Here is a 13,511-nt window from a genome sequence, read left to right as displayed (position 1 = left end):
ATTTTCAAACCCTGGAGGAGTGATAAAATTGAGGTCCCACCATATAACCAATTGGCAATATGAGGAGTAGTCCAATATCATATAAGCACATAGCAAACCTTGTCCCTCACCGATGTGGGACAACTCTCAACACACCCCCGCACGTGTGGCGGATTTTCAAGCCTACACGTGGACAACAACTGGATGGCGTGGAGCGCGTGTGGCCATTTGGCACAACCTTGCTCTGATACATGATAAAATTGAGGTTCCACCATAAAACCAATTGACAATATGAGGAGTAGCCCAATATCATATAAGCACATAGCAAACCTTGTCCCTCATCAATGTAGGACAACTCTCAACAAGGAGGACCAACAGGTTCCACAGCAATAGAAAGTAAATCTGAATTTTCAACCACTTTGCTAGAATAAAACCCAAATTATTAGTAGTTGGTTTATCAGAAACCAAGATAGAAGAGGGACCCATAGTGGTCTGTTGATGAAGAACTTGTATAGGTGAAATATCATCATCACTAATATCAGGTACTATACTATCCATTTTCCTAATATCCATAGGAGGCAAAGCGACATCATGAGAAACAACCACATCTTCGTTTATTTGTTGGAGAAATAGATCATCATGAGAAATAACTACATTTGCATTTTTTTTTTTCCAATTCATGATTGATAGCTGCATCTATAGCATGGTCTGCCATAGCGACAGCATCAAACTTACCATTGTTAACATCAAGAGTTGCCGTATCGTGAATCGGGCGATACTTCTATCGAACATGGCTTTTGGATATAGCTTTTGATTTGCCTATTCTATTAGAGGAACGTCCCCTTTGATCATCCACCTTACGTACATATCGACAATTAACAAACAAGTGACCGACCACACCACAATTGCTACATTTAGGTGGCAAGTTTTCATAAATAATATCCATTGGAAACCCATGACTATCCCGTTCAACCATGATAGAATGAGGGAGATCGCATGCTAGGTCCACATCCACCAAAACCCTTTCATAATATCCATACAATCGCTCTTTTGTTACTCTATCGAATTGTAATTGAGTACTTACCCCACGAGCAAATTCCATTAAATGTTGTGGATGCCAATATTCTTGGCTCAGTCCATAAATTTTAATCCAGACTTGAGCATGAGTCTGGTGTAGAGTGTTCCCTGGTTTGAAATCAAGCTTCCATTGAGAGAGACAAAATAACCCATTAGTCAGAGTGCAAGTACCTCCTCCCCACAGACGTCGCATATCATCTTTGGTACTGAAATGGATGTCAAAAAAACCCTTACACAATGGTACAAGACGCCATGAGGCAACTGGACGCCATAACGCAGCCAATGATGATTTCAAGGCTTCAGTTTTAACCGGAGTGGAACCCCTTTTGAGCAGAAGACGGCCAATAAGATTTGTTTTGAACGATTGCAACTGATTTTGATAGAGATCCTCACTAATCTTGACATAGGTTTTATCTCGACGTACCAAAGGAGCAGGAAGCTGACTGAGGTGCACGGTTGATTCCACCGAATCAGAGAGAATGGAGGCACAAGTCCAAGCTTTGGAAACATGATTTGGAGGAGACGGGACTTTCTCCAGCGTAGCCAAGAAAGACCAAGGGCAAATCGTCGTGGTGAATTCAATCCAACTAAGATCGTACCATAAATCAATGACAGAGACGCCAGTAGAACCAACAAGGAAGACGACAACGGTAGAATCTCCGAGCAAACCAAGATGAATCAGATCGTCCACACCTTCCAGAACAAACTAGATCGTCCCTCGAACTGTTTGACACCGGCAGAGAAATCAGACGCCGTTGCCGCCAACGCCGACTCCGCAGCCACAGAACCCTAGGGAAGCGAGCGCTGTTGGCCTGTTTTTTTCCAATTTAAGTGCAATACACACCCGTACAGTCCCAAAACAACATCAAAATTCAATCGAAATGTGTAATCGAATCTCACATTGCAACAAACATGTGAAAGGGTATGATATCCACACACCCCTTTTTACTTCTCCCATATCTTTTTGGTTTTCAACCTTCGGATCGGATGAATTGAAGAAGATCAATGGACATAAATTAACAAGAGGTGTATGAGAAGTAAAAAGAGGTGTGTGGATAACACACCCCCATATGAAATTGATAGATACAACTACTACAACTTATAAGACAGAAAAAAAAAGAAAAAAAAAAAAAAAACAAGAAAACATAGTCAAAACCTGTTACCTCTCAATTCAACATAACGATTAGCATGTCAAGATTTCAAAAATGGGTCCAGACTCGCTACTAATCACAACGAAATCTCAACTTAACCACTTACATATTTCGGTAGATGTTACGTTTTATCACAAAAGACCTCAGTGCAATTGGTAATGAAATCATTCAATATAAGTTATAATTTATGCTAAAAAATGTTAACTACATTGCAAAAGATGAAAGATTGGTACAGTCTACTGAAGAAGATGATAGAGATAGAAACAAGAGAGAGATTGTAGAGGAAATGAAGCTCTCGATCAATTGATTGATATTTCTAATACAATAGTTAAAGCTAACAACTCAATACATTAAATGATGTCATCTGTCCATTGCATCCAACATACCGAATAGTGACATGTACATGCCACTTAATAAAAAAGACGTAGAATATTCATCCTCTGATGATTAATTACATCAATTAAGTGTCTTCTTCTTCTTCTACAAAATTATTCATTAATGATGCTTCACATGAAAAGGCTAGCGTTCCGGATTTCCATTCTAGAATGATGATGATACAGCAATCGCCTGGAGGCAGGTGAACAACTCCTGCGGTTTAGAGAACATTACCATGTGATCAGCACCATTTATCACCTGCACTTCATTCGGCGGATTTTCATCGATCATCCACCTCTGCCATTTCTCCGGTATTATAAGATCTTGGTCGCACACAATAAACACTTTACGAACTGATCCATATTTCTCTTTGGTGAGTTTTATTTCATCATGAATCAGTACAGGACAGAACCTCAACAAGGATGATACTAGTTTTACATCCTGTTAATTAATTAGTAAATCATCAACCAAGAAAGAAAAGAGAAAATGAACTATTGTTAGCCAACCAATTGAAATATAAAGCTCACATGCATGATTCGAAGGGATGGTTATATGTACAAGAGGAAACTGATTTCTGCGCACCCTTCTATGCATAGGTGAAAAATGTGTGCTGAAATAATTTCTCGAAATAAAATTGACACAGGCATACGATCGGTTTTTACGTTTTTTTTTTTTTTTTTTTTTTGTTAAGACTTTACCTCTGGTGGCGAGAGCTGGTACAATAGTAACGACATGATCTTAGGCCCGAAAATTGCCGAAGTTGGAGGATTGTTGGGTCCGTTATCAAATCTATGGTGATAGTCCATCAAATCCACATCAGCAAACATCTGAACAATATATATTTTCATGGATATTAGTTGTTAGTATTCACCAGATATGTCAACTGAGATGCGCGCTTCGAGTTTATATTAGACTACGTACTAGTACTAGTTGAGTGAATTTATTACCTTCTCTATTATATGAGGGTAACTGAAAGTAGGACTAGGCATGAAAGCGGTGGCGAAAACGGCCGCCAATATTTTCTCAGGAAACATCTCCATGGCAATAGATATGACGGGCCCACCGAAGCTGTGGCCTACCAGGATAACGCTCTCCTCTGGTGGGAGAGTCTCCATGAATTTGATCAATGGGTCAGCATAATCCGAGAACGTCTGTACATATTTTACCTCCAGAGGTTAGTAAAGCTGATAACTTATACCAGCACCATGCCCCGTGACAGGCTCCGTGAATCAGCACAAAATGCTTCTTATTGGCATCTGGGTTTGGGGATGAGGAAGACATGTTTCTTAACTATTTTAGCCTCTCTTTCCTTGGCATAGCTGCATTTGGTCTAGGCTTGCTTTTATATTCATGAAATCCTTCAATTGATCACTCGATCTGCATTTTGTCTTTCTATTGCGTTTGTAGTCGTGAAAATATGTGTATTTTTTTATTAAAAAGATTAAGATTAAGCTTAGTATATTCGATGATAGCAATTCTGGAAAAGTTAGTGAATAAGTCGAATCAACACTGCTTTTGGATAAATAAATATAAGATTACCCAAAATGACGGAATTTCATTTTTATAGAGCTTGTGAATTTTATTATTCGGCTAACTTAAAATAACAATGAAACTTAAATACAGAATGCAATGTGCGTATAGAGTTCTTAATATATAAATGAGAGATTGTAGTTAATTTGACAAAAAAAAAAAAAAAAAAACAGATTGTAGTTAGGAGATATACTAGTAATGGTGGTAGTGACTGCGATGTGGATAGTGGTGGCGATGGTGATAGCGGCGGGTGGTGGTAATGTGGCGGCAACCGTGGTATGTGGTGGTGGCAACTCTTGGTTGATTAGCTTTTTGTATTTTTTATTGTTAAACTCTTACTCATAAAAATTTGGAAATAATAATTATTTACATGGAATTTAAACTTGAAAATTAGAGGTCTCAAATTCTAATTTTTATCCACACCAAAATTATAAATTTCTATATTCATAAATCCAAATAAAAAAAATATGGTTCATATTAATTTATAAATTATGACTTTTGTCTAAAACTCCGCCTATGTCTTACATGGCCGGTCCCAAGCCCGGATAAAGGAGGAGGGGGAGGGCGTCAGGTAGTCGACAGCCGGCACTCCATGATCACGTCGAATCCTTATGAAAATGAATCCAGAACAAAATCGTGCTAAAGCTAGGGCGTCACCCGTAAGTGGCGCGCTGTGTGGCCCGAGCACAGTGATAAGTGAGCAAGGGTCGCTGTATCTCCATCGGCACCCGGATGCAGTGTTAAATGAGCAAGGGGGCCATAGAAACTTCTTTTCGAACGACTCCACTCAAAGTTGTTTGGGAGCATATGCTCCTATCAACTTTAACCGGGACACACAAAAGAAGTACTTTGATCCTATTAGACGGGGGAGGGTGAAGAAGCTAGGACAGAAGGGTAGAGTTCAAGAGAGCAAAATGCGTTTAGGAACGTGGAATATAGGAACCTTAACGGGAAAATCTATGGAAGTAGTGGAAGTTATGGTGAGGAGAAGGATAAATATTATGTGCCTACAAGAAACTAAGTGGGTTGGTAGTAAGGCAAAGGATCTAGAAAACTCAGGGTTTAAACTTTGGTATTCGGGCACAAATAGAACGAGAAACGGTGTTGGCATCATCGTGGACAAGACCTTGGTACAAGATGTTGTAGATGTCAAGAGGGTAGGAGATAGAATCATGGCAATCAAGATTGTAATAGGACAAGAACTTATCAATGTGATTAGTGCGTACGCACCTCAAGTAGGGTTGGATACGAGTTCGAAGGAGAAATTTTGGGAAGACCTTGGAGACTTGGTGCAAGGAATTGCTCAGACGGAGAAGTTATTTATAGGAGGAGATTTAAATGGACACGTGGGCAGGGAGACAGGCAACTATGGAGGTTTTCATGGTGGCCATGGTTTTGGGGAGAGAAACGAGGATGGGGAAGCTATCTTGGATTTTGCAATGGCATATGATCTCTTCTTAGCCAACACCTTCTTTAAGAAGAGAGAAGAACATGTGATCACCTACAAGAGTGGGTCGTCAAAAACACAAATAGATTTTCTTCTAATGAGGAAAGGGGATCGTATAACTTGTAAGGATTGCAAAGTTATACCAGGAGAGAGCGTGGCTAATCAACATCGCTTGTTGGTGATGGATGTACATATCAAAAGAGTAAGACAAAAGAACAAGACTTGGAAGTGCCCAAGAACTAGATGGTGGAATCTAAAAGAAGAAAAACAAGCCACTTTCAAAGAGAAGGTAATCACCCAATGTGTGTGGGATAGAGAGGGGGAAGCTAGCCAAATGTGGGATTCCATGGCTAGTTGTATCCGAAAAGTAGCAAAAGAGGTATTAGGAGAGTCCAAGGGCTTTGCCCCACACCAAAAGGAATCTTGGTGGTGGAATGAGGAGGTACAAACAAAGGTGAAGGCTAAGAAGGAATGTTGTAAAGCCTTATACAAGGAGAGGACCGATGAAAATGGTGAAAGGTATAGAAAAGCGAAGCAAGAGGCGAAGAAAGCTGTCAGAGAAGCTAAGTTAGCGGCTTACGACGATATGTATAAACGACTAGATACCAAAGAAGGAGAGTTGGATATCTATAAACTAGCTAGAGCAAGGGAAAAGAAGACAAGGGACCTAAACCAAGTGAGGTGCATCAAGGATGAGGATGGAAAGGTTCTTGCTACAGAGAACGCGGTTAAAGACAGATGGAGAGGTTATTTTCATAATCTTTTCAATGAAGGACATGAAAGGAGTGCTTCTTTAGGGGAGTTGAGTAACTCAGAAGAGTGTAGAAACTACTCCTTTTATCGTCGAATCCGGAAGGAAGAAGTGGTTGTAGCTTTGAAGAAGATGAAGCATAGAAAAGCAATAGGCCCAGACGATATACCAATCGAAGTGTGGAAAGTTTTGGGAGAGACAGGTATAACATGGCTCACTGACCTTTTCAATAGGATTTTGAAAACGAAGAAGATGCCAAATGAGTGGCGAACGAGCACTTTGGTGCCTATCTACAAGAATAAGGGCGACGTACAAAATTGCATGAACTATAGGGGTATTAAGCTAATGAGTCATACAATGAAGCTCTGGGAGAGAGTCATTGAGCATAGATTGAGGCAAGAGACACGGGTTTCGGACAACCAATTCGGGTTCATGCCAGGGCGCTCAACCATGGAGGCAATCTATCTCTTACGAAGATTGATGGAAAGATATAGAGATGGGAAAAAGGATTTACACATGGTCTTTATAGATTTGGAAAAAGCGTATGATAGGGTCCCAAGAGACATTCTTTGGAGGATTTTAGAGAAGAAAGGAGTACGAGTAGCATATATCCAAGCTATAAAGGATATGTATGAAGGAGCAAAGACTGCCGTAAGAACTCATGAAGGACAAACCGAAAGCTTTCCCATAACTGTAGGATTACATCAAGGCTCATCCTTAAGTCCTTACCTTTTTGCGTTGGTAATGGATGAGTTAACAGGACATATTCAAGATGATATTCCTTGGTGTATGCTTTTCGCAGACGATATAGTGTTGATAGATGAAACTCAGGAAGGGGTAAATGCAAAGCTTAACCTTTGGAGAGAAGTGTTGGAATCTAAAGGTCTTCGCCTAAGCCGATCAAAGACAGAATATATGGAGTGCAAGTTCAGTGCAAATGGAGGCCAAAACGAGTTAGGGGTGAGGATCGGAGATCAAGAAATACCAAAGAGCGACCGTTTTCGTTACCTAGGATCTATCTTGCAAAAGAACGGAGAATTAGATGGAGATCTCAACCATAGAATACAAGCTGGATGGATGAAGTGGAAGAGTGCATCCGGCGTGTTGTGTGACCGCCGTATGCCACTGAAGCTCAAGGGAAAATTTTATAGGACGGCAATAAGGCCGGCAATGCTGTATGGCACAGAATGTTGGGCGGTGAAACATCAACACGTACACAAAATGGGTGTAGCGGAGATGAGGATGCTTCGTTGGATGTGTGGGCACACGAGAAAGGATAAGATTAGGAATGAGGATATCCGGGGTAAAGTAGGAGTAGCCGAAATTGAAGGAAAGATGAGAGAAAATCGGTTACGGTGGTTTGGACATGTGCAAAGAAGGCCTACTGACGCTCCGATTAGAAGATGCGACTATGGGACAGAGGTTCAGGGCCGAAGGGGTAGAGGAAGACCTAGGAAAACTTTGGAAGAGACTCTAAGAAAAGACTTAGAGTACTTGGATCTAACGAAGGACATGACACAGGATCGAGCACAATGGCGTTCTAAGATTTATATAGCCGATCCCACTCAGTGACTTGGATTTTCCAAGTCTCCAACCAAGAAGTTTTCCTCACTCGGGAAATTAAGGGAACACTACCCCAACCTACATGCTCCACTCAGAAAGCTTCAACATACAAGCTTCAACAAAAGAAAATTCAAAGAACTTAGCGAAGAAGGCTTTGGTGTATTTAATACAATACGTTGAAATGAAGGAAAGCTTATTTATTGATATCCCCGATAAGCTACAAATATGTACATATACATGAGTCAAAATAAACACACAAGAGGGAGCCTTCACAAAGGTTGCTTAGGAGAAGTCTCAGCAGTCGGTAGAGCCCCAGAAAGAGAAGGCACCGGAGGGGGATCATTTGGAGCCTCAGTACTGGACAGAACCCTAGAAGGAGGAGGCATCAGAGGTTGATCATTTGGAGCTTCATTACGCGGTACAGCCCCAGAAGACGAAGGCAATAAATGCCTTTGGAACAAACCCACAAATCTCTGATGATCAAGTAAAACCTGACCATCAGTTTCCTTCATCTGGTCAAGCTTCCTCTTCATGTTTGTAGCATAGTCATGTGCGAGCCGGTGCAACTGTTTATTCTCATGCTTGAGCCCTCTAATCTCCTGTTTGAGACTCATCACTTCAGCCGCCAATGATTCAACTTGGCGGGTTCGAGCAAATAGGCGTTGTGCCATATTAGACACAGAACCTGCACACTGAACACTGAGAGCCAGCGAATCCTTAACAGCTAACTCATCAGACCGTTTGGACAGTAGTCTGTTATCTTTGGGAGTGAGAAGGTTCCTGGCCACCACCGCAGCGGTCATATCATTCTTCATCACGGAATCCCCAACGGTAAGAGGACCTGTTGGGGAGACGAAGGATGGGCGCCATATGTTGTCTGGAGAAGGCGGGGCTGCCTCTTCAACAAGGTTCAAGTCAAAACGACGGTCGGAGGGGCCAGACATTTTCAAAGGTGTTGAAGAGAGAAGAGGTCGGACAAATCAAGATCTTAGAAGTGCAAGAATGAAGCTTCTACTGGTGGAGATTCAAGTGTGCTTTGGAACTTAATGCCAGCCCCTATAAAAATCTGCACTCGACGGAGCTTCAGAAATCAAAGAGGCGCCTGCTCAGAAATCGAAGAGGCGTTTGCTTTCTCAAAAGTTGGGCTGCTTAGAGATCACGAGGGTTGATCTCAGAAATCGAAGAGCCGTTTGCTTTCTCAAAAGTTGGGCTGCTCAAAGACCACGAAGGCCGATCTCAGAAATCGAAGAGGCGCTCGCTTTCTCAAAAGCTGGGCTCCCTAGAGACCACGAGGGCCGATCTCAGAAATCGAAGAGGCACCTACTTTTCCAGCCTTGTCAGCACCTGTCACACGCACACTCAGCTTTGCGGAAATTATGGGCATTCTGTCAAAGACTTCTGGGGAAGTAGAAAACACATGAATCTTACTGTTCAATCACCCACTTCCCACACGCAACAATAGCTCATGGGTACCACAGATAACTTTGCCAAAGTTCTCTGCCAAAGTTGAGCACGTGAAGCTTGCAGCTCCCACTACATCGCTCTGACCAAGAAGGGTAAAAGAATAGCAAAGAAACAGCACTAACAAAGTTTAGACCCATAAATTTTGAAGGTCTAGCTACCATATTATTACCCACACGGGTAAAGGAACAGTACCACTGCTGGATAATTGGAAAGTCCATGTATGTCAACCTCTGTGCTTCGTGGCAAGGTAGACTAGCAAACATGCCCAACCTTTACTCACATTCGAGAAAACACTCCCAATAAGATTGCTTGCTCCAAAATCGAAGAGGCACCGTCCTCCGAATCTAAAGAGCCAGACTCCCAACATGACTACTTTCTTAAAAATCGAAGAGAGGGTAAAGGAACAGTACCATTGCTGGATAATTGGAAAGTCCCTGTGTGTCAACCTCTGTGCTTCGTGGCAAGGTAGACTAGCAAACATGCCCAACCTTTACTCACATTCGAGAAAACACTCCCAACAAGATTGCTTGCTCCAAAATCGAAGAGGCACCGCCCTCCGAATCTCGAGAGCCACTCTCCCAACATGATTACTTTCTCAAAAATCGAAGAGACACTGCTCCCCGAATCTCGAGAGCCAGACCCCCAGCATGATTGCTTTCTCAAAAATCGGTGAGGCACTGTTCTCCGAATCAATCGAAGAGGCGCTCGCTTTCTCAAAAGCTGGGCTGCTCAGAGACCACGAGGGCCGATCTCAGAAATCAAAGAGGCACCTACTTTTCTAGCCTTGTCAGCACCTGTCACACGCACACTCAGCTTTGCAGAAATTATGGGCATTCTGTCGAAGACTTCTGGTGAAGTAGAAAGCACATGAATCTTACTGTTCAATCACCCACTTCCCACACGCAACAATAACTCATGGGTACCACAGATCACTTTGCCAAAGTTCTCTGCCAAAGTTGAGCACGTGAAGCTTGCAGCTCCCACTACATCGCTCTGACCAAGAAAGGTAAAAGAATAGCAAAGAAACAGCACTAACAAAGTTTAGACACATAAATTTTGAAGGTCTAGCTACCATATTATTACCCACAAGGGTAAAGGAACAGTACCACTGCTGGATAATTGGAAAGTCCCTGTGTGTCAACCTCTGTGCTTCGTGGCAAGGTAGACTAGCAAACATGCCCAACCTTTACTCACATTCGAGAAAACAGTCCCAACAAGATTGCTTGCTCCAAAATCGAAGAGGCACCGTCCTCCGAATCTCGAGAGCCAGACTCCCAACATGACTACTTTCTCAAAATCGAAGAGAGGGTAAAGGAACAGTACCATTGCTGGATAATTGGAAAGTCCCTATGTGTCAACCTTTGTGCTTCGTGGCAAGGTAGACTAGCAAACATGTCCAACCTTTACTCACATTCGAGACAACACTCCCAACAAGATTGCTTGCTCCAAAATCGAAGAGGCACCGCCCTCCGAATCTCGAGAGCCAGACTCCCAACATGATTACTTCCTCAAAAATCGAAGAGACACTGCTCTCCGAATCTCGAGAGTCAGACCCCCAACATGATTGCTTTCTCAAAAATCGAAGAGGCATCGTTCTCCGAATCTCGAGAGCCAGATACCACAGACCACTTTTTCAAAGTGCTCTGACAGAGTTAAAACATGTGAAACTGGCAGCTCCCACTACCGTGCTATGACCAAGCAGGGTAAAGGAATAGCATTACTACTTGTTGTTAGGGAGACTCCTATATATGTCGACCTCCATCCCCAACGGACAGGCAGACCTGCAAAAATGCTCAACCCTTCATCATATCTGAGAGGGCACTCCCAACAAAGCCTTTCGAAATATTCAGCTTTCTTTCCCCCCGATAATACCTCTGCAAACAAGCTATACTAGAGCAAGAATATCTCATATCATCAGGGTTAAAAGCAAGAGTATCCCATATCATGCTTTTTCCCTGTTTTTTCTTTTGGCCTTGTTTTTACCTGCAAGACAAGGAGAAAGAGAGCAATCAGTCAGCACTTGGAATCAAGCTTCCAGCCAGGAACTGACTGCCTGGAACCCCTTACTTGATTACTTACCTGGCATTGCTCTCGAGTACTCATCTTCAACATCTTATGTTTCCAGGGAAGATTCCGCATCTGCTTGAGGAACAGATAGGGCAAGTGCGAAGGATACAAGGAAGCATGTGGAGACAAGCGTAACAGCACACGTGCCGATACATCCATTACTCTGTCAAAAGCAAAAGTATCCCATATCAGCAGGGTGGAACGTACTCTAGATTTGATGGACTTGTTTTGACCCTCAAATTCTTCAGTCGGCCTTATACTCTGGAGGAAACCAGAAAACCCTCCAGCTCAGTTCAAGAATAAGCCTGTGGAAAGTTACTTCTTCAAAAGCAAAAGTATCTCATATCATCTCTTCTCATTTTTCTTCTCTTTATCCTTCATGCTGCTGCAAGATGGGGAGAAGGTGAACAATCAGTCAGAGCTCTGATTGCTTACCTTGTCTGTCACCTCTTTCAGCAGACCCCCTAGCTCGGCGACTTGGGGGACTCCTACTACATGGTTTGTATCGCGCTTGACCAAGCCTGAAACTACAAGTAAGCTTCAAGTGAAATTGATACATTACCTTGTGCATCTCCACCAGTTAAAGATACCACCCCTGGATGGAGGAAGAGTACTTCCAGAGAAGATGCCACATCTACCTATGAGACAGATAAAGCAAGTCAAGACGACACCACACTCCGATACTTAGAAGTTTCGTGATTACGAGATCATTCTCCCACAATATTTCCTAATGTCATTTGTACTAAATCATTCACTCGTACTCACTAAAGGAGAGCTTGAACCTATGTACTTGTGTAAACCCTTCACAATTAATGAGAAATCTTCTATTCCGTGGACGTAGCCAATCTGGGTGAACCACGTACATCTTGTGTTTGCTTTCCTATCTCTATCCATTTATATACTTATCCACACTAATGACCGGAGCAATCTAGCGAAGATCACAAAAAGCGACCGTTTTCGTTACCTATGATCTATCTTGCAAGAGAACGGAGAATTAGATGGAGATCTCAACCATAGAATACGAGCTGGATGGAAAGAGTGCATCCGGCGTGTTGTGTGACCGTCGTAGGCCACTGAAGCTCAAGGGAAAATTTTATAAGACGGCAATAAGGCCAGCGATGTTGTATGGCAGAGAATGTTGGGTGGTGAAGCATCAACACGTAAACAAAATGGGTGTAGCGGAGATGAGGATGCTTCGTGGGATGTGTGGGCACACGAGAAAGGATTAAGATTGGGAATGAGGAAATCCGAGGTACAGTAGGAGTAGCCGAAATTGTAGGAAAGATGAGAGAAAATCGGCTCTGGTGATTTGGACATGTGCAAAGAAGGCCGACTGACGCTCCGGTTCGAAGATGTGACTACGGGACAGAGGTTCAGGGCCGAAGGGGTAGAGGAAGACCTAGGAAAACTTTGGAAGAGACTCTAAGAAAAGACTTAGAGTACTTGGATCTAACGGAGGACATGACACAAAACCGAGCGCAATGGCGTTCTAGGATTCATATAGCCGACCCCACTTAGTGGGAAAAGGCTTTGTTGTTGTTGTTGTTGTTGATGACTTTTGTCTAAATTCTCAATTTATTTTTCTCATTCAATATGGAAAATTATTCAGGTTTTGGTGGATGCATTGATAGCATTAGAAATCTAACAATATTCCCCACTCTAAGTTGCCCGTAGTATTCTTTTCAAACATTATATTCTTTGGCTTTATTAGATTTTTAATCTTACACAGTACATAATATATATATATATATATATATATATATATATATATATATATAATTCTTTGATTTCGTCTAGTTTGTTTAGCTTGATCAAAATAAACGCCATTTATATAATAAAATGCCGTCGAGCGGCAGTAGTGACGTTTGTATACTATGACTATTATTGGTTTAAACGCCTACGTACAGCCGTCTAGGGCAGATGCCGTTCTTTAGTTGTCTTAACCCAACGTTGTTTACAGGAACTATTTTGTTCTGATTTTCTTACTATGAAATTAAGTGATACCTTTTGAATTATTATACGGTAGTTAATTAAGTTGTTGAGCTATCAAACTTGATAAGAACAAACCAAGGGTCTTGAAGAGACGAGAGATACGAACTTGGGATTC

General features: G+C 42.1%; 1 protein-coding gene across 1 annotated transcript; it reads right to left on the bottom strand.

Annotated features, from left to right (window-relative positions):
* Positions 1–2,747: 2,747 nt before the first annotated feature.
* Positions 2,748–3,789, bottom strand: LOC103415683 (methyl jasmonate esterase 1-like). Its single transcript, XM_070811694.1, has 4 exons — positions 3,781–3,789; positions 3,530–3,733; positions 3,281–3,409; positions 2,748–3,023 (listed from the first exon to the last, which is right to left on the bottom strand). Exons 1-4 carry the CDS (start codon positions 3,787–3,789, stop codon positions 2,748–2,750), a joined length of 618 nt encoding a protein of 205 aa, XP_070667795.1.
* Between the last annotated feature and the right edge of the window lie 9,722 nt (positions 3,790–13,511).

Source organism: Malus domestica, chromosome 02, assembly GCF_042453785.1.
Source record: "Malus domestica chromosome 02, GDT2T_hap1".
Taxonomy (NCBI): Eukaryota; Viridiplantae; Streptophyta; class Magnoliopsida; order Rosales; family Rosaceae; genus Malus; species Malus domestica.
This window is presented reverse-complemented; position numbering and strand designations above follow the sequence as displayed.